Source organism: Mustela nivalis (assembly GCF_964662115.1).
Source record: "Mustela nivalis genome assembly, chromosome: 1".
Taxonomy (NCBI): Eukaryota; Metazoa; Chordata; class Mammalia; order Carnivora; family Mustelidae; genus Mustela; species Mustela nivalis.
Window position 1 is genome coordinate 79,654,059 of NC_139020.1, and position 18,640 is coordinate 79,672,698.

At 41.0% G+C, this 18,640-nt stretch overlaps 1 protein-coding gene across 2 annotated transcripts in view; it reads left to right on the plus strand.

Annotated features, from left to right (window-relative positions):
- Positions 1–15,776: 15,776 nt before the first annotated feature.
- The window catches only part of GMPS (guanine monophosphate synthase), a 78,296-nt gene continuing 75,432 nt past the window's right edge, over positions 15,777–18,640 (plus strand). The window contains exon 1 of one of the 2 annotated variants that reach the window (XM_082685362.1): positions 15,777–15,883. In XM_082685362.1, coding sequence (XP_082541488.1) covers positions 15,809–15,883 — 75 coding nt within the window. In that variant the 5' untranslated portion in view covers positions 15,777–15,808. Of the gene's footprint in view, positions 15,884–17,074; positions 17,591–18,640 lie in introns of those variants that run through there. The other variant, XM_082685363.1, reaches the window with a different exon arrangement.

The following is an 18,640-nucleotide window of genomic DNA, read 5'->3' on the forward strand; positions in this document are numbered from 1 at the left end:
AGGAGGCCAAGCCCCCTTTGGAGCTCCACACTCCGCTCAAGATTCTCTCTCTCCATTTACCGCTACTCCCCTACTGGTGCACACACTGTCTCTCTCAAATAAATAAAAAAAATTTTTTTTTTAAGTTATACCTTAGTTAAATGTAGTGTAGATTTTGGACAGGAAATCAAATTAATGCAAATACTACATTTCTGAAAACTAATTTTATGCAATGCTTCAGGAAATGCTTTACAACTCTTTAAGGACTGGTCTTGAACATGTGTTCATTCTTTCTTCATTCTGAGCAAGAGAGAGAGAGAGAGAAGTGGTGAGGAGGGGCAGAGGAAGAGAGAGAATTTTAAGCTGGCTCCAGGCCCAGTAGGGCTTGACCGCATGAGCCTGAGAGATCATGACCTGAGCTGAAATCAAGAGTTTGGTGCTTAACTGGTTGAACAACCCTTGAGCAAAGTTGAGCAAGGCCTTGAAACTTCATTCTTAAAAAATGTCTTCAAAGTACACAGTGTACTACTATGCTATGTAGGTGGAAATTATTTTTATTTCAAAACTCATATTACAAATTATTCATACTGTCTCCAATGACTTAAATATTGTAAAATAGCATTTTCCGTATTCTTTATCTTTCCCCAGGATCTTCAAGGTGGTCATGATTAAATTCTATTCCATTTTTATATAATTTGAAAATTTCTTCCACTATTTTTGAAAAGATATAGTGGCAGACTGAATCTTTGCTTATCCAAATGTTGTTGTTGACTTACGGCTTTCATTTTTACCATTAAGATGTTTTCATCATTTTTAAAAGCCAAGTTAACTTCTCAGGAGTCCAGGACATAGGAGTCAACACTGGCTAAAAGTTTCTAAACTAAAGCTTGTGATCATATTGCCTATGACACAAATAAGAAAATCAACAGACTGATAGAGATTTGTTATCTAGAGGTGCCTGGGTGGCTCAGTCGTTAAGGGCCTGCCTTCAGCTCAGGTCATGATCCCAGGGTCCTGGGATCCAGCCCCGCATCGGGCTCATCGAGGAGCCTTCCTCTCCATCCCCCTTTCCCCCTGTTCGTGTTCCCTGTTTTGCTGTGTCTCTCTCTGTCAAATAAATGAATAAAATCTTTTAAAAAGTTGTTACCTGAAATCACTCAACACAATACAATTGCCCTTGACTCTTTACAGGCTAGCCAATAAAGTCCATACACTAGCTAATATATCTTGTACCAATCAAAAAAAAAGGTGAAACAATTAGTCAATTTTTTAAAGACCACTTGGTTAACTAAAGTTGATCAAACTGATCCTTAATATTTATTCTCAAGTTAGATGTAGAATTTAGGCGTCTAAAAAATTAAATACAAAAGTTTCCAAATGTCTAATGATATTTATGATTGTATTCATTCTTTATGCCTTTCCCCATCATCAGCCAGAGTTTTGTTTTGATTTTTTTTGTTGTTTCGTTTTTTAAGTAAGCTTTACACCCAACATGGGGCTTGAACTTAGGACCCCGAGATCAAGACTTTCATGTTCTACCAATTGAACCAGTTAGGTGCCTCATGCCAGGTGTGTAAATATTACATGTCTATCCAGAGCTGATACTCAGTTGATAACTCATCAAAAAGAAAGCAAATCCTTTTCAGTCAGGTGCTCTCCTCTCCTATTCCTATTTTGACCAAAAGCAGGTTGGAGATGAGGGGTGGGTCAGGAAATTCCGATATGGTGTAATCTTGGTTTAACTAATGTGTAGGTGACAATGTAATGTGATGCCAGGTGTTACACATGGTAAGTCAGCTGGTCATACATACTATATTCTCCACATTTAAACTCTCAAGGCTTCCTGGAGGATCCATGATAACTGAAATTGATTTCCTTGAATTTGATGTGGCAGTTTTAAAACATAGCGTTCAAGGTCTTTATCATATTTCCCTTTGAGAGGTGGAATCTCTGTCCCTTCCAATCTCTTTTGGAACTGAGTATCCTCCATTAAGGATAAAACTGTCTGGAAAGGAGCTAAGTAAGGCCCATGGCTCTCAGGTGTTGGCTGAGCTGCCAAGTCAGCATCATCAACTTGGTTGCTGTGTACAAGAGCTACACTGAAAATGAATCCTCCAGCCCCAAGTTAAGCTCTGCTTGCTGATGCCACATGGAGCAGAAATAAGTCTTCACTGCTAAGTGATGCCCAAATAGTGATTTCTTTCTCAGAAGTACTTTCTCATAGTACTCTTGTGGGACAGACTGAAACACATCCTTACAAACAGAGGCATGCTCTCCCACTAGGCTTTCAGGGTACCTCCACAAACATGGAGCAACGCTCACTGTGAAAACCAGACTGACGCTGCATGGGACCTTTAGCCACTACTCTTACAAACAGCAGTTCCTTTTGCATACTTAATGCCCCTCACTCACTTCTGGTAATACTGTTCTTTTTTCCTGGTCTTCCCTGATGGAGGTGTTCTGGTGAAGCTGGTGCAACTGCCAAAGCACCCCTCCTGATGGTAGCCACAATCCCTTCTTGCTTTCAATTGCTCCACTCCATACTTTCCCATTCTCCCTTGCACATGCTCCAGTGATCAGAAGGGTGAACACAGGGTCCATCCTAGGCCTATCAGAGTCCATTGTATGAATTTGCTAAAATTCACCGACAAGTCTCATATTGATGATATGACATATCATATTGATGATACGGTCCATTTAGGTTCTTTCATGTTTGATGGTTTGTTTTCACTATCCCTCACACATACGTATATTTTACAGGTATTTTAGAAATAAAATTTCAGGGTGAAAATGTATATTTAAAATGTGATAATAGTATCAACAGACTTGCAAAAATTTTTGTGCCAATTTACACTTTAACTGTGATTAATTACATCTGCTTGGCCACATTAACCCTTTATATATCAAATCTGTCAGTCTATACCAGTTTGATAAGTACGAATGTGATGTTCTTTTAGTTTGTATTCTTTTAATGATAAAAACATATGTTTACATTTATATGTATACATATTTAAAAAAAATTCATTTATTTTTCTTGCAATCTGAGCCTGAAGCTCTCAAAAGTAAGATATGAACTACATCAGAAAAGTTCTGAATGGAGAAAGAACATATGGTTTATATATACAGTGGAATATTACTCAACCATCAGAAAGGATGAATACCTACCATTTACATCGATGTGGATGGAACTAGAGGATATTAGGCTAAGTGAACTAAGTCAATCGAAACATAATTATCATATGGTTTCAGTCATATACGGATTATAAGAGATAGCTTAGAGGACCATAGGGGAAGGAGGGTAAACTGAATGAGAAGAAATCAGAGAGGGAGACAAACCATAAAAGACTCTTGACTCTGGGAAACAAACTGAGGGTTGCAGAAGGGGAGGTGGATGAGGGATGGGGCACCTGGGTGATGGGCATTAAGGAGGGCACCTGATGTGATGAACACAATGTTATACATAACTAATGAATCAATGAACACTTCATTAAAAACTTATGACATACTGTATGTTGGCTAATTGAATTTTAATAAAAGAAAAGTTCTTATCACATACTATTATATTATGGTTAGTTAATATCAACCCAGTTTTTGATCCTTTGTTGGTATCTTGTTTTTCCACCTCAAGGCTTATGAAATTTTCCTTTTCTTAGAGTTCAAAAATTTTATCACAACTGGATTTCTCTCTTAAGTTTTCTCTCATAACTTTCTTTTTTCTTTTTGATCTACATTATTGGGAACTTCCAGACTAAGTCCTGCAAAGACAAATCGGAATTCTTTTTAAAAATTTTTAAGTCATCTCTACACCCAACCTGGGAGTCAGACTCACAACCCCAAAATCCAGCATCACGTGTTCTACCAACTGAGCTAGCCAGGCGCCCTGATAAATTGTAATTGTACAGTTAAAATTTCTGCACTTTGGCAGGGCTTAGGGGAAGGTAGGGGTGAATAGATGGAGAACAGAGGGGGTTTAGGGGACTGAAACTGCTCTGTATACTAAAATGGTAATTACATGTCATAATGTATTTGTCGAACCTGTAGAAGGTACACCAGCAAGAGTCAGCCCCGATATAACCTATGGGCTTTGGGTGGTAATGATATGTCATTGCAGATTGTGGAGGATGTGCATGAGTGGGGACAGGAGTATATGGGAAATCTCTGTATTTTCTGCTCAATTTTGCTATGAACCTAAAACTGCTTTAAAAATAAGGCTATTTTTAACATATGTAAATTTTATTCCATTAAAAAGAAGGGCTGTAGAAAATTATTTGTATGAGGAGTGGGGATGGTGGAAGCTTGCTGAATTAAGAACAGCAGATTATCAATGACTCAGAACTGATGGGTTGATTGGGGGATTATTTTACCAGTCTGTTTATTCTTTACATACTTAAAACTCTCCATATTGAAGAAAAACAAACAAAAAATAAATTGGTTAATTACTGTTATTAGTTCTTCTATTCAGTCAGTTTTAGAAAACAAAAACAGAAGCAGAGAGAGTTTTACTGGAAGGATATTGACGGTGTCCCAGAATCAGTAGAAGGCTGGGAGAACTGGCTTAGCAAAAACACAGGAACTATAGCTCAGGGCTAGACAGGAGGAGCTGTGGATTACAGGAAATCTGCCAAAAAACTGCTCCTCTGGCAGGCCTGTGATCTCTTGAGCTTCCAAGTTTTTCCTGGGCTCTGTTACAAAAACGAACACCACCATCTAGTGGCCTCTTTTTGCATCTTTGTGTGGTTGCAGATTTCTTGACTGGTTTTCCAGCTCACCGTCATCTGAATGTTACCTTCTATACATCCTTCAGAATTTTTTCATTGCTTTTTTGGGTAATGTTGTTTGTGGAGAAATCAGGTTTATTGTGGTATAATTTAGAAAAGTAAAATTTTACTTTACAGTTCTATACGCTTAGATAAATACAACCTATTTTGACAAATAGTTATGTGACCACCACCACAATCAAAATATGGAAGATTTATCACTCCAAAAAGTCTCTTGCCCTGTTTTGAAGACCATCTCTCCATCTATCCTCCAACCCCCAAAGCCCCACCGATCTGTTTTTTCTCCCTGTAGTTTTGCTTTTCTAAAATTTCACATAAATGGAATCATACAATATGTAGCCTTTTGAGTCTGGCCTCTTTCAGTTAGCAAAGTGCATTGAGATTCATCTATGTTGTCACTTGTATTGATAGTCCTCCCCCACTCCTCGCCCCCTTTCTTTGTTTTGGCTGAGTAGTACTTTGCTGTATGGATGTGCCAGCATGTGTTTATTATTCATTCACTAGTCCAAGGACATTTGAATTTTTTCCAGTTTTGGCAGTTATGAATAAAGTCACTATAAATACTATGTACAGGTGTTTGTGTAAACATGTTTTCATTTCTTTTCTCTTTTTAAAAAGATTTTTAAATATTTATTTATTTATTTGACAGAGAGAGACACAGTGAGAGTGGGAGAGGGAGAAGCAAGCTTCCTGCTGAGAAGGGAGCCTGCTGTGGGGCTCGATCACCGGACCCTGGGATCATGATCTGAGCGGAAGGGATACGCTTAGCAACTGAGCCACCCAGGTACCCCAGTGTTTTCAGTTCTCTTGGGCAATTACCTTGATTAGGGGATTGCTGAGTTCTATGATATATGTATATTTAACTTTCTAAGAAACTGCCAGAATGCTTTCTAAAGTGGTTATGCCATTTCACACTCCAACTACCAACATTTTTTTCTGCTTGTGACCTCCTATATGATTTTCCAATATTGCCATGTTTGACTCCTAAATTTTTTCTTCTGTTATATTGTGTGATTTTTAGATAGGGAAGATGATACCAAAATATTTTAAAGAGCACATTATGTTTATTAACTATTTGTAAGGACTAATTTTTGAATTTTATTTCCCCCTTTCATGACTGGGGTCTTGATGTTGTTTGTTTTCATTTTAATATTGTTTTAGAGATTCACATATCTTTTATTTTTCTGTAAAAATTTCCCCATATCGTGCCTGGGTGGCTCAGTGGGTTAAGCCTCTGCCTTCAGCTCAGGTCATGATCTCAGGATCCTGGGATCAAGCCCTGCATCAGACTCTCTGCTCAGCAGGGAGCCTGCTTCCCCCCACTCTCTCTGCCTGCCTCTCTGCCTACTTGTGATCTCTCTCTGTCAAGTAAATAAATAAAATCTTTAAATAAAATTTCCCCATATCTTGCCATGTTTTAATGTACATGGTTTTCAAAATAAGGACAGAGTACATAATCCTTTAGTGAATCATTTCACAATCATATGTTGTATATTTACAATGTGCTAGTTATGACACCATATTCTGAAAATAAATATTTTTATGGTGCTATCATTTAGAAAAAAATGTTTTCATATATACTATTTAATTCTCTGAAAGTTAAAATACAACCACCCAAAACCAAACACTATTTGTGTGTGTGTGTGTGTGTGTGTGTGTGTGTGTGTGTGTGTAAAATAGCAGGCAGTTAAAGGGCAGAGAGAAATATGAGAATGAATGATAGGACAGACAAAAGATGAGTTTAATTGGCTAAGAGATAAAGAAAGTTGGAGAAAGAGGTAACAAATGTGTGAGGGGGAGGTTGGGAAGTGGATAAAGAAGGACATTCAGTGACTACCAGATTGTGTTACGATATTTGTCCCACCCTGAAATTCCCTTGGGTATCCTTAGGAAGTACCTTCACACTTTTTATAGACTTTTGAAATACTAATTAACTGGTTATCTACCTTTTCCAACAAGTGAGTCCAAGACAAAGAATTTTACTTTGGGCAACTAACACTACCAATAAGGAAAGACATCTTAGATAAAATGGGAGTAGGTATGGAAATGAAAACTTTGTGAAGTTTCTCCTTTTAGGAAAAGCAGCTATTCTTGTAACCTGTCCTAAGAAAAGTGGGATCATGCTGCTTTTTTCTAGTTACCTAAGATTTGTGGTATCTTGGTTGAAATGAGGCTCTGAATGTGCAGCTGATTCTTAGGAAAAGGTAAAAATAAAAACTTCAAACCAGGGGCGCCTGGGTGGCTCAGTGGGTTAAAGCCTCTGCCTTTGGCTCAGGTCATGATCTCAGGGTCCTGGGATAGAGTCCCACGTCAGACTCCCTGCTCAGCAGGGAGTCTGCCTTCCTCTCCCTTTGCCCCTCTCCCCTGTTCATGTGCTTTCTCTCCAAAAAATAAATAAATAAAAATTTTTTAAAAATTTAAAAAATAAATAAAAATTCCATAGAAAGCATTATCATTCTATAAATAAAAATTCCATAGAAAGCATTATCATTATTTGTGCAAAAACAGAAAGCATACTGCTTTTCAAAACCTGGAGGACTTCATTTTCTTCACCCTCACTGCAAGCTGTTTTATGAGTCACTGTGTTTCATTCCTATATTTTTTATTTTTAATATACAAATACTCCAAGAGCAATATTATTCACAACAGCCAAAAGGTGACAGCCACCCAAATGTCCATGGGTGGATAGATGGATAAATAAAATGTGGTATGCACCCAGTAGAATATTATTCAGTCTTAAAAAGCAAGGAAGTCCTGTCTCATGTTATAGCATGGATGAACCCTGAGGACATTATGCTAAGTGAAATAAATCAGTTATTAAAAGATGAATACTGTATGATTTCGCTTATATGAGGTATCTAAAGCTGTCACATTCATGGAAACAGAAAATGGAATGGTGGCCACCAGGGCTGAGAGAAGAGGGAAATGGGGAATTGTTCATTGGGTAGAGTTTCAGTTTTCAAGATAAAATATGGAAATCTGTTGTACACAATGTGAATATACTTAGCACTACTGAACAATTCACTTAAAAATGGCTCAGATGGTAAATTTTCCATTCCATATTTTTACCACAATTAAAAAAAAAATATATATATATATACCCCCAGTGAATTTATACCCATGAATTTTATAAAGGATAACCAGTTAAAAAATCCTTCAAAATTATAGCACTGCAAATAGATGGAAGAAACAGTGGTAATAGGGCTATTAGTCTGCTTAAATATATACCCAGTGATACTTGTGGCTTTAAAGAATATTTTGCAAAGTGTATTTTGAATGCTTAATGAAGAATAAAAAAGCTAGAGTCAGTTGGCCTGTTTTGAATCTTAGTTTTCTGGTTTACTGGCTGTATAACCTTATGCTAGTTAATTTGTCTCTCAGTTTTCTCAACCACAAACTAAGATGACAAGGAGATAATGATAGTACCCATGTCATAAGATCATTGTATTAAATGTGCTCATATATGTAATAATTTATAATAGTGCCTGAGCATATTAAGTGTTCTAGCAGGTTTATTCAATGGTCTTCTGCTTTAACAAAACAGTACATTTAAAGATAGGAATGTATCATATATGTGTGGTTATTTTTATCATAATTATTCCTTTATGAAAAGATTAACTACAAGTTTTATTTAAAAGATTTAGTTTATTAATTAGAGAGAGCACACAGAGAGAGAGGAAGAAGCAGAATCCCTACTGAGCAGGGAGTCTGACATAGGTCTCAATCCCAGGACCCTAAGATCATGACCTGAGCTGAAGGCAGACCCTTAACTGACTCACCACCTAGGCACTTCTAACTGCAAGATTTTTAAACAGTGAGAGTCTGTGGTGTGTGTTGTCTTTTGAAATTTTGAAGTGATTTCAAACTTATAGCAAAGTTGCACTAACAGTACAAAGAGCTCCCATATACCCTTCACTTATTGAGAGCCTTTAAGTTTTGCCAATTATCCTACAATATCCTTTGTAGCAAGAAGATTCAATCCAGGAGCATGTATTTACTCAGTTGTCATTTCTCTACTCTCTTTCAATCTAAAACAGTTCCTTAGCCCTCCTATGGCCTTCATTTTCTAAGATGACTATGCTAATTGTATTTTTCTGAGCGTTGCACCACATTTCCAGTTCCACATGCTCTTCTAGAATTCTGTCTCTTAATCTAGACAATCGCTGTGCCTCAGTCTATGAACAAAATATAGAGCAGTAGACCTGTGTAATTTATGAGGCTAGGTTAAAAAGGCCATGTAACCTTCTATCTGGCTCTCTCTTTCACACAGACACATATACACACTCCCTGGGAGTCCTGAGCTGACATGAAGAAAATCCAGTTTCCCTAAAGCTGTGATGATGAAGAGACCATAGAGAAGTAGACGTGTCAGAGGGGCTGCAACTGTTCCAACCCTCAGTTGTGTGAGTCTTCCAGATCAGGTGTCACAGGTGTGAGTGCAAAAACCTTCACATGATTCTAGCTCCCAGCCTTTAAGCCACTCTAGCCGAGGCCTAGTGGAGCCAGGCTCTGGGCTGTACCAGATGACAGCTTAGAACTGAGAAGGGCTATCCCTGCTGAACCTTGTCCAAATTGTAGCAAAATAAAGAGTGTTGTTTTAAGCCACTAGGTTTTAGGGTGTTTGTTACAAACCAATAGATAACTGGAATAACTGTAGAATCATTATTTTGTGGAATATCCTTCCAACTGTATTTGCTTGATGTTTACTCACAGTTGGGTTATGTATTATAGGCAAGACCACTGAAGTGATTCAGTGTTTGGTTCACTGCATCCATCGGATAATGTATGAAGTTTATTTGTTCCATTACTGTTGATGTTAACTTCAATCACTTGAATAAGGACGTACCTTCAGGTTTCTCCACAATAAAGTTACTCTTTTTCCATGTATGATTATTTTGTAGAGAGATACTTTGAGACAATGTAAATAAAACCTGCTCTTGATCCATCTTTCATCCATAAATTTTCCATCCATTGATGTTTCTTGCCTGAATTTATTATTTCTATGAAGGTTGCAACATGATTTTTTAAATAGGTTTTATTTATTTATCTGTCAGAGAGAGAGAAAGAGAAAGGGAGAGAGAGCGAGAGAGCACATGAGCCCACAAGCAGGCAGAGTGGCAGACGAGGCAGAGAGAGAAGCGGGCTCCCTGCCAAGCAAGGAGCCTAATGTGGGACTCCATTCCAGGACCCTGCGATTACGACCTGAGCTGAAGTCAGCAGCTTAACCAACTATGCCACCCAGGCGTCCCCAAAATGATGATTTTATAATTCAATTATTCCTTTGACTTTTATTAGTTGACGTTGTTCCTTGTATTACAAGGAAGGGTTTTCCGTCTATTTAATCAACCATCCAAGGAAGGGTTTTCTCTCTATTTAATCATCCATTTATTTATATCATTATACACTGATGGGCTCCTAATCTAATCAGTGGATGTAATTTGTTTACCAATCTTTTATTTTGATAGATTATCCCAGATTTGGCTAGTAAAAGTCCTTTCAAACTGACTTCTGTATCCCTCTGACATGGCCCCATTATTCTCTGAGTAGATCCTTACTTTCTGGCCCCAAAGGATGTTCCTGGTCATCCTGTCCCTCCTCTGTCCCCGAAATCAGCCTTTTCTCCAAGAAGACATGGTTCCTCTTGTTGAATAGTATTTAAAAACCAGTATCTGGTGGCTTGGTTAGCTCATTGCTACTGGGATCATACTACTTCCTGGACTTTTCTGTGCACAGAGACAAGTAAATATAGTAGAGGGTAGTGAGTACTAATGAAAGGGAAAGGAGCACAAAAAAGGAAAAGACAGAGTTTTGGGGAGGGAACAGAAATATTCTAGACAGAAGATATTTATGTGCAGAAGGCCTAAGTCAAGAGAGAATATGTCATTTTTAAGGAACTAAAGCACTATGGCTAGAGTAGAGAGAAGGGGTAGTGGTAAGAGAGAAGGAAACAAGGTAAACAGGGGATAGCCAAAGCTCAAGACAAAGACCAAATGAGCAATGCTTAGAAGTTTTAAGTTCATCCTGAGAGCAATGGAGAACTATTAAGAAGATTCCAAGCAAGGGATATATGATCAAAATAATTTTTCAAAATATTTAATTAATTTATTTATTTGAGAGAGAGAGAAAGAGAGAAAGAGAGAGACAGCATGAGCAGGAAGGGCAGAGAAAGAGGGAGAGAGAGAATCTCAAGCAGACTACACACAGCATAAAGCCCAATGCAGGGCTTAATCCCATGACCCTGAGATCAGGACCTGAGCAGAAACCAAGACTTAGATGCTTAACAGACTGAGCCACCCAGGTGCTCCCCAAAATCATTTTCAAACAGTTGTCTTTAATTACAAAACAACAATTCACATATCATCCTGAAAGGATTTTGAAATACTAAATACTTTCTTCCATATTTTAAGTTGTCATCTAATATTTTTTATAAACTTTAAAGTTAATTTTTATAATGGAAAGTTTAAAATATTTGTTTGAGAGATGAAATGACCTTGGATTATACCTGAAGTATTTTATGATATGTACTCACCAAATCTGAAAAGTCATGTGGAATTTCTATCTGTGGATTTTATCAAATGTTATCTAAAAAATGTGTTAGTTTCAGAAACTACAAAATTACATTTAGAATTATCAACATCACTAGTTTTTGTTGCCTATGTTGTTCTGAATTCCGGACAATTTTCACCCTTAACAAAACTATGTATGAGACAGGTAAAGGACTTACAGGTTCAAGATACTTCAACTACTCATTAAAAGAGTTTTCCAGACTTCCCCCTTTTGCCAAAGATGGAGTATCAGGAACTGGATATACCCTCCTGTTGAAACAACAAGAATAATAATAAAAAGTCAGACAAAATAAATGAAACAATGGTTTTGAAATACTGAATATCAAGCATTAAAGGACAGTGAACCCTGAGAGACAGGAAACAAGAGATGAGCCCTTCCATTACCCCAGCTTACTGTCTTGAGGATCTCTAAACTATAGACATAACTTAACTATTAATAATCACATTAAATGTAAATAGTCTAAATACTCCAATTAAAAGAAATTGGCAGAGACAAAAAATCAAGATCCAATTATTTGCTGCCTTTAAAAAAATGCTTTAAAACATAACATAAATACAGAAATAGGTTAAAGAGTTGCAAAAGATAGATCATACAAATAACCAGTCAAGAAAGCGGGTATGCTATTTTATTTTATTTATTTCTTTTTAAAAGTAAGTTCTAGGCCCAATGTAACACTTGAACTCCTGACCCTGAGATCAAGAGTCACATGTTCCACCAACTGAACCAGCCAGGCACTCCAGGCATGCTCTTTTAATATTGGACAAATGTCAGAATAAAGAATATACCAGGGGCACAAAATGTCATTTCATAATAATAAAGTAATCAATAACAATTCTAAACATTTGTGACCCTAATAATAGTATTTCAAAATGCATGAAGCACAAACTGATAGAAGTATAAAAAGTTGATAAAATCACAATTATAGAGATTTTAGAAGCCCTCTCTCAATAACTGATAGAATAAATGAACATAAAATCATCAAGAATAGTCTTGAACAATATTATCAACCAACTTAACCTATTTGCCATATATACAACACTCTACATAACAGCAGAATACACATTCTTTTCAAGTACACACAGAACATTCACCAAGACAGACTATATTCTAAGCCATAAAACAAACCTCAATACATTTAAAAGGATTCAGATCATGCAAAATATATTCTCTAATCACAATGGAATTAACTTAGAAGCCAATAACAGAAAGAGCTCGAAAAATCCTCAAATATTTGGAAATGGAATAACACACTTTTAGATAACCCATGGATCGAAGAAAAAATCAAAAGAGAAATTAGACACTGTCTAGAATCAAATGGAAATGAAAATATGATATATCAGAATCTGTGGGATATCAGTAAAGTAGTTCTTAGGGGGAAATTATAGAGCTAAATACCTATATTAACAGAGGAGAAAGATCTCAAATTGACAGCTCAGATTCCAACTTAAAAAACTAGAAAAAGAACAAACTAAACACAAAGTAAGAAGAAGAAAGGAAATAAAAGATTAAAGTGGAAATCAATGAAATAGAAAGCAGAAAACAGTAAATAGAACTAAGAGCTGTTCTTCGAATCAATAAAATTGGTAAACCTCATTCTAGACAGACTGTTGAGGAAAAACAGAAAGCAAAATTACCAATATCAGGAATGAGGAATTTGATATCACTACAAAGTCTAGATATTCAAAGGATAATAAGAGAATATTATGAATAACACTTTGTCTATGAATTTGACAACTTAGACAAAACTGACAAATTCTTTGAAAGACACAAATTGCCAAAGCTCAGTCAAGAAAAAATAGATAACCTGAAGAGCCCTATATCTTTTAAAAATTTACTTTGAGTTAAAAACCTTATTACAAAGAAAACTTTAGGCTCAGATGGCCTCATTGCTGAATTCTACCTGACATTTAAGAAAGAAAGAACAATTCTATACTAACTCTTCTGGAAAGAATAATTCTACACAAACTTTCAACTTTATTCTCTGAGGCCAGCATTACCCTGATAACAAATCCAGTTAAAGACATTACAACAAGACAGCAAGCTAATATTCCTCACGATCACAGAAGCAAAAATTTGAAAGCAAGATTTAGCAAATCAAATTCAGTATATAAAAAGGAAAATATATAGGGATGCCTGGGTGGCTCTGTTGATTGAGTATCTGACTCTTGGTTTTGGCTCAGGTGATGATCTCAGGACTGTGATACTGGACTGAGTCAGGCTCCACACACAGCATGGAGTCTGCTTGAGGGTTCTCTCCTTCTACCCTTCCCCCCACTCACTTGTGCACCTGCACGCACTTGCCGGCAGGTGCTCTCCCCCTCTCTAAAATAAATACCTCTTAAAAAGTGAAGAGGAAAATATATCATGATTACTTGAAGCTTATTCCAAGAATGTAGGGCTAGCTTGACACTTAAAAATCAACCAATCAATATAAATTACCACATTAACAAACTGAAAAAAAGAAAAGCCATATAATAATCTCAATAGATCAGATAAAGGACTAGTGTCCAAAATCTATGAAGGACTTAGCAAACCCAACACCCAAAGAACAAATAATCCAATCAAGAAATGGGCAGAGGACATGAACAGACATTTCTGCAAAGAAGACATCCAGATGGCCAACAGACACATGAAAAAGTGCTCCATATCACTCGGCATCAGGGAAATACAAATCAAAACCACAATGAGATAGCACCTCACACCAGTCAGAATGGCTAAAATCAACAAGTCAGGAAATGACAGATGCTGGCGAGGATGTGGAGAAAGGGGAACCCTCCTACACTGTTGGTGGGAATGCAAGCTGGTGCAACCACTCTGGAAAACAGCATGGAGATTCCTCAAAATGTTGAAAATAGAACTGCCCTATGACCGACCCAGCAATTGCCCTACTGGGTATTTACCCTAAAGATACAAACGTAGTGATCCAAAGGGGCCCGTGCACCCGAATGTTTATAGCAGTAGTGTCCACAATAGCCAAACTATAGAAAGAACCTAGATGTCCATCAACAGATGAATGGATCAAGAAGATGTGGTCTATATACACAATGGAATACTATGCAGCCATCAAAAGAAATGAAATCTTGCCATTTGCGACAACATGGATGGAACTAGAGCGTATCATGCTTAGCGAAATAAGTCAAGCGGAGAAAGACAACTATCGTATGGTCTCCCTGATATGAGGAAGTGGTGAAGCAACATAGGGGCTTAAGTGGGTAGAAGAATAAATGAAACAAGATGGGATTGAGAGGGAGACAAACCATAAGTGACTCTTAATCTCACAAAACAAACTGAGGGTTGCTGGGGGGAGGGGGGTTGGGAGAAGGGGGGTGGGGTTATGGACATTGCAGGCGGGGGGTATGTGTTTTGGTGAATGCTGTGAAGTGTGTAAACCTGGTGATTCACAGACCTGTACCCCTGGGGATAAAAATATGTTTATAAAAAATAAAAAATAAAAAAAATAATCTCAATAGACAAAGAAAAAGCATTTGACAACATCCATTCCCGATCAAAACTCTCAGCAGAACAGGAATAGCGGAGAACTTCCTCAACTTGATAAAGGGAATCTATGAAAAACCTACAGCTTATGGATGAAGGACTGAATGTTTTCCCTCTAATGTCATGGTTTCAGTGAAACTGGGTACAGAAATTTGAGAAATTTTGTCTTGGACTTGTTGAATTTAGGGCCCAACATGCCATTGATAATTTGACTGGGGATTTGCAGAGTAATATGTATCTGGAACTCAGAGGAGAGAGCTATCATAGAGCCTATTAAAGGATATTTTAAAAGTGGTTTTTATTTTTATTTTATTTTTTAAAGATTTTATTTATTTATTTGAGAGAAAGAGAGAGCACAGAGGACAAAGCATACTCCCTACCAAGCAGGGAGCCAGATGTAGGAGTCCATCCCAGGACCCAGAGATCATGACCTGAGCCAAAGGCAGATTCTCAAGCAACTGAGCCACCCAGATGCCCCTAGTTTTGATTTTTAAACAAGTACCCCAAAGAAACACAGCTGAAGAGTAAGATGAAAAGAGGGTAGTGAATGGAAATATTGAGGAAAAGCGACACATAAGCTTCCTCCTGTAGGACAGATACAGAAAGAGGGGCAAGACAAGGTGACCGAAACAATATCAATTATCATTAAAAACAAAACAAAAAACAAAACAAAACAAAAAAAGACCAAGAACAATCTTACAGGTGAAAAGACACTTCTATGATATCTAAGAGAAATCCAGTTTCAAGAACAAGGGAGGGGTCAAAAGAGTCAAAAGCTGCTGAAGAACTTTAGATATAAGGATCCTGGTACCTTAGCAACAAACACAGGTGACCACTAGAATATATTTAAAATAGGTATTATCTAGTATAGATGGGCTTTAGCCAATCCTTAACGCTGGCACATCACATTCCATTCCATTCCATTCTGCGTGGATATTGATGTAAGCTGAGTCTCTCCTATTGGTTACTACCCTGGTCTCTTGACGCTCATGCAGACCTACCAAGAGAGCACAGTATCCATGGCGTTAGAAACTTCAAGTATCCCCTTTTCAGCCCAAAAAAGGGTAAGTGAAATACATTGACTAAGGGGTCAATGGATTTTGGAACTTTTGTTCCCGATGGTAATAAATTGTCTATCCTTTTCCAGATCAAGTACCCCCTACCTCCTATTCAGAGAGGCCGAGAGGCACATTACCTCACTTAGTTAAAAGCAGAGGGACGCCTGGGTGGGTTAGTAGGTTAAGCCTCTGCCGTCAGCTCAGGTCATGATCTCAGGGTCCTGGGATAGAGCCTGCATCGGGCTCTCTGCTCAGCTGGGAGCCTGCTTCCCTCTCTCTCTCTGCCGGCCTCTCTGCGTACTTGTGATCTAACTAACTAAATAAAATCTTAAAAAAAAAAAAAAAGTGGGCAAGAACGTAAATCCTACCTCGCTACCTTCATGAAATAGCTTAGAATAAAAAGAGTTCTTATAAGTCAGGGTTGTTTTAGTCTAGCTCCTTGGTACTTGGACCCTGACCCATAGCATGAGCTCAGCAAATGGCTGTATCGTAGAATTGAATATTTGTTAAAAAGGCCTTGTGAATCTGGAAGCTGTTCCAAGTGTTATTTTCCAACCCCGATTTAGTTTCCCAGGTGACCAAATTTAAAGTAATACCTGATCTTGCCGGTAGCCAAGGAGTGGCTGGAAGGACTGTAGCCTCTTTCCCACAAACCATTTGGATAAAAACACGGGGCGCTGTGCAGAGTTTCGTGGCCGGTCCCCTGGCCCAGCGTCCCACCAGATTGCTGCTCGCAAACCTCTTCCTTTTGGAAATTCTGCACCCCCTGTAGAACTTTTGCGGACCCGCGTGATCAAATTTCACTTTGACATCCCTTGAGAGGTCACGACGAAACCCTTCCCAGTACTCTTGGCTGCCCCATGCCCCACAGCCTGAGATGGGGCCGCGACAATGGCTAAGGGTTCCCCCAAGGGCCCAGCTCTCGGGAGGCTTCCTACTCCGCTCCCCCAGCCTCTAACCGAGGTCCAAGGCTGCCAGCCCGCAAGGCTACTGAACAAGCTTTCTGAGGCTCGGGTTTTCCTCAGAGGCGGGCCTTCGCGGCGGAGGAGGGGCCGACGGTCTCCGGCTCCTCCTCCTCCTCGCCAGGCCCCTTGCCCGGTGCGGGGGCGGGACGCGAGCAGGGCTGTTGGGTGGGGGCTCCTCCCCCGCAAGGGCGGACTAGAGGAGGCGGAGGCGGGTGGGGTTCCTACTGGGGGCGGACTTTGGCGGCGGAGGCGGGGCCGGGCGCCGAAGGCCCTTCTTCCCAGGGGCGGGCGGGCTGGAGAAGCAGCGGGTTTATTTTCCCCAAGGCTGACCTCGGCGGCGGGAAAGGACTTGGGGGGCGGGGCCGGACCCCGAAGGCCCCTCCTCCCGAGGCGGGCTTATCTGGCCTCGGCGGCCGCTGCCGGGTGTCCGCGGTTTGGCTACTTAACCGAACGGGCTCTGGCTCCTCCCAGTGGCCGGCCGGGGCGGAAGCAGGAGGCGGGGGCAGCGTGCGCGCTGCTGGTCTTCTCTCCCGCGGCGCTGGGGCCCGCGCTCGGCGGCTGCTGCTAGATTCGGCGCCTCGCAGTCGGCTAGCTCCTCTCCGCGCCCTCCCGCTTCTAAAACCAGGCCTCCTCCTCAAGCCCCAGCCCGCGGCGTCGACCCCGCCGGCCCTCTCCCGCCCCGTCTCAGACTGTGGCCACCGCTGCCGCGGCCCCGGCCCCGATGGCTCTGTGCAACGGAGACTCCAAGGTCAGTTCTTTGGCGCGGGGCTCCCTGCCCCACCGCCTCCGGGCGTAGGCGAGGCTTCGGGGCCAGGGAACCACCACTCGACCCCCTCCCCCCAGCCGTCTGCGCAGCCCTGCGGCCCGGGCAGCTGCGCGTCGGAGAGTCCCCGGTCGGGGCCTGTGGCATGTTTTCTCCTCGGCAGCGGCAGGTGCTTTGTTGATTTTTGTCTGCGTGTCGGGGTTCCTGCGCCCGCTCGTCTCCGGGCGTCGGGGAGGGCGTCAGCTGCGGCGGCCGCGCCGCTGGCCCTCGCCTCCCCCGCTCCGCTGTAAGCCTGGGAGCCCGAAGAGCGTGGCCGGAGGGCGGAGGTTGGGAGGCAAGCGGGTGTGTGTGTTTGCTTCCTCAGCCCTCACCCCGTCCCTTCGGAGGCTGGGGGCCTTCTGTGGACCACCTGGGGTCCGCGGAAGGCAAGGCAGGGTCGGGGCCTCGCGTGCGGCGTTTAAGCTGTGCTGGCCTCCAGTCTTCCCGCCTCCCCATTTCCCGCCTGCCCTCGGTGAGGCCCTCCGCGTTTCCCAACGCCGGCCTTGGGGTCCGCGGCGGCGAGGCCGGCCCTCGGTGAGGCCGCGTGATTGGAGCCCTCCCTCCTCTCCCCCGCTCCCTGGTCCTCCGGTCAGTCCCCGGTCAGGGCCGGTGACCCGAGGGTCGCTCCCTCCGCTGCACCCCCCACCTCCATCCTTCTCCGAGGGCAGCAGCGTGGGTCTAACCCCGCCCCTAGCTGCTGGCTGCTGCTTTGGCACGTTTATTTGCGGTGGATCCGCTCCCCGCGGTGGCGAGCCCTCTCCCGGACGTGAGCCGCGGCCACCACGTTGCGAGGGCTGGGGCAGTGGGGAGTCCCGGGGTGTTGGAAAAGTTGCCAACTTGATGTGGGGAGAGCACGTTTGGGTCGCCGCTGCGCTTCTCGTCGCTTCCAACTCACTTTTTTCTATAGACCCTCCTCTTTGGTCTCGCTTCTGAATGGAGCACCTTCGCTTTCACTTCTGAATTGAAATTTTCGTTGGTTTGGAGTTTTCAGACCCT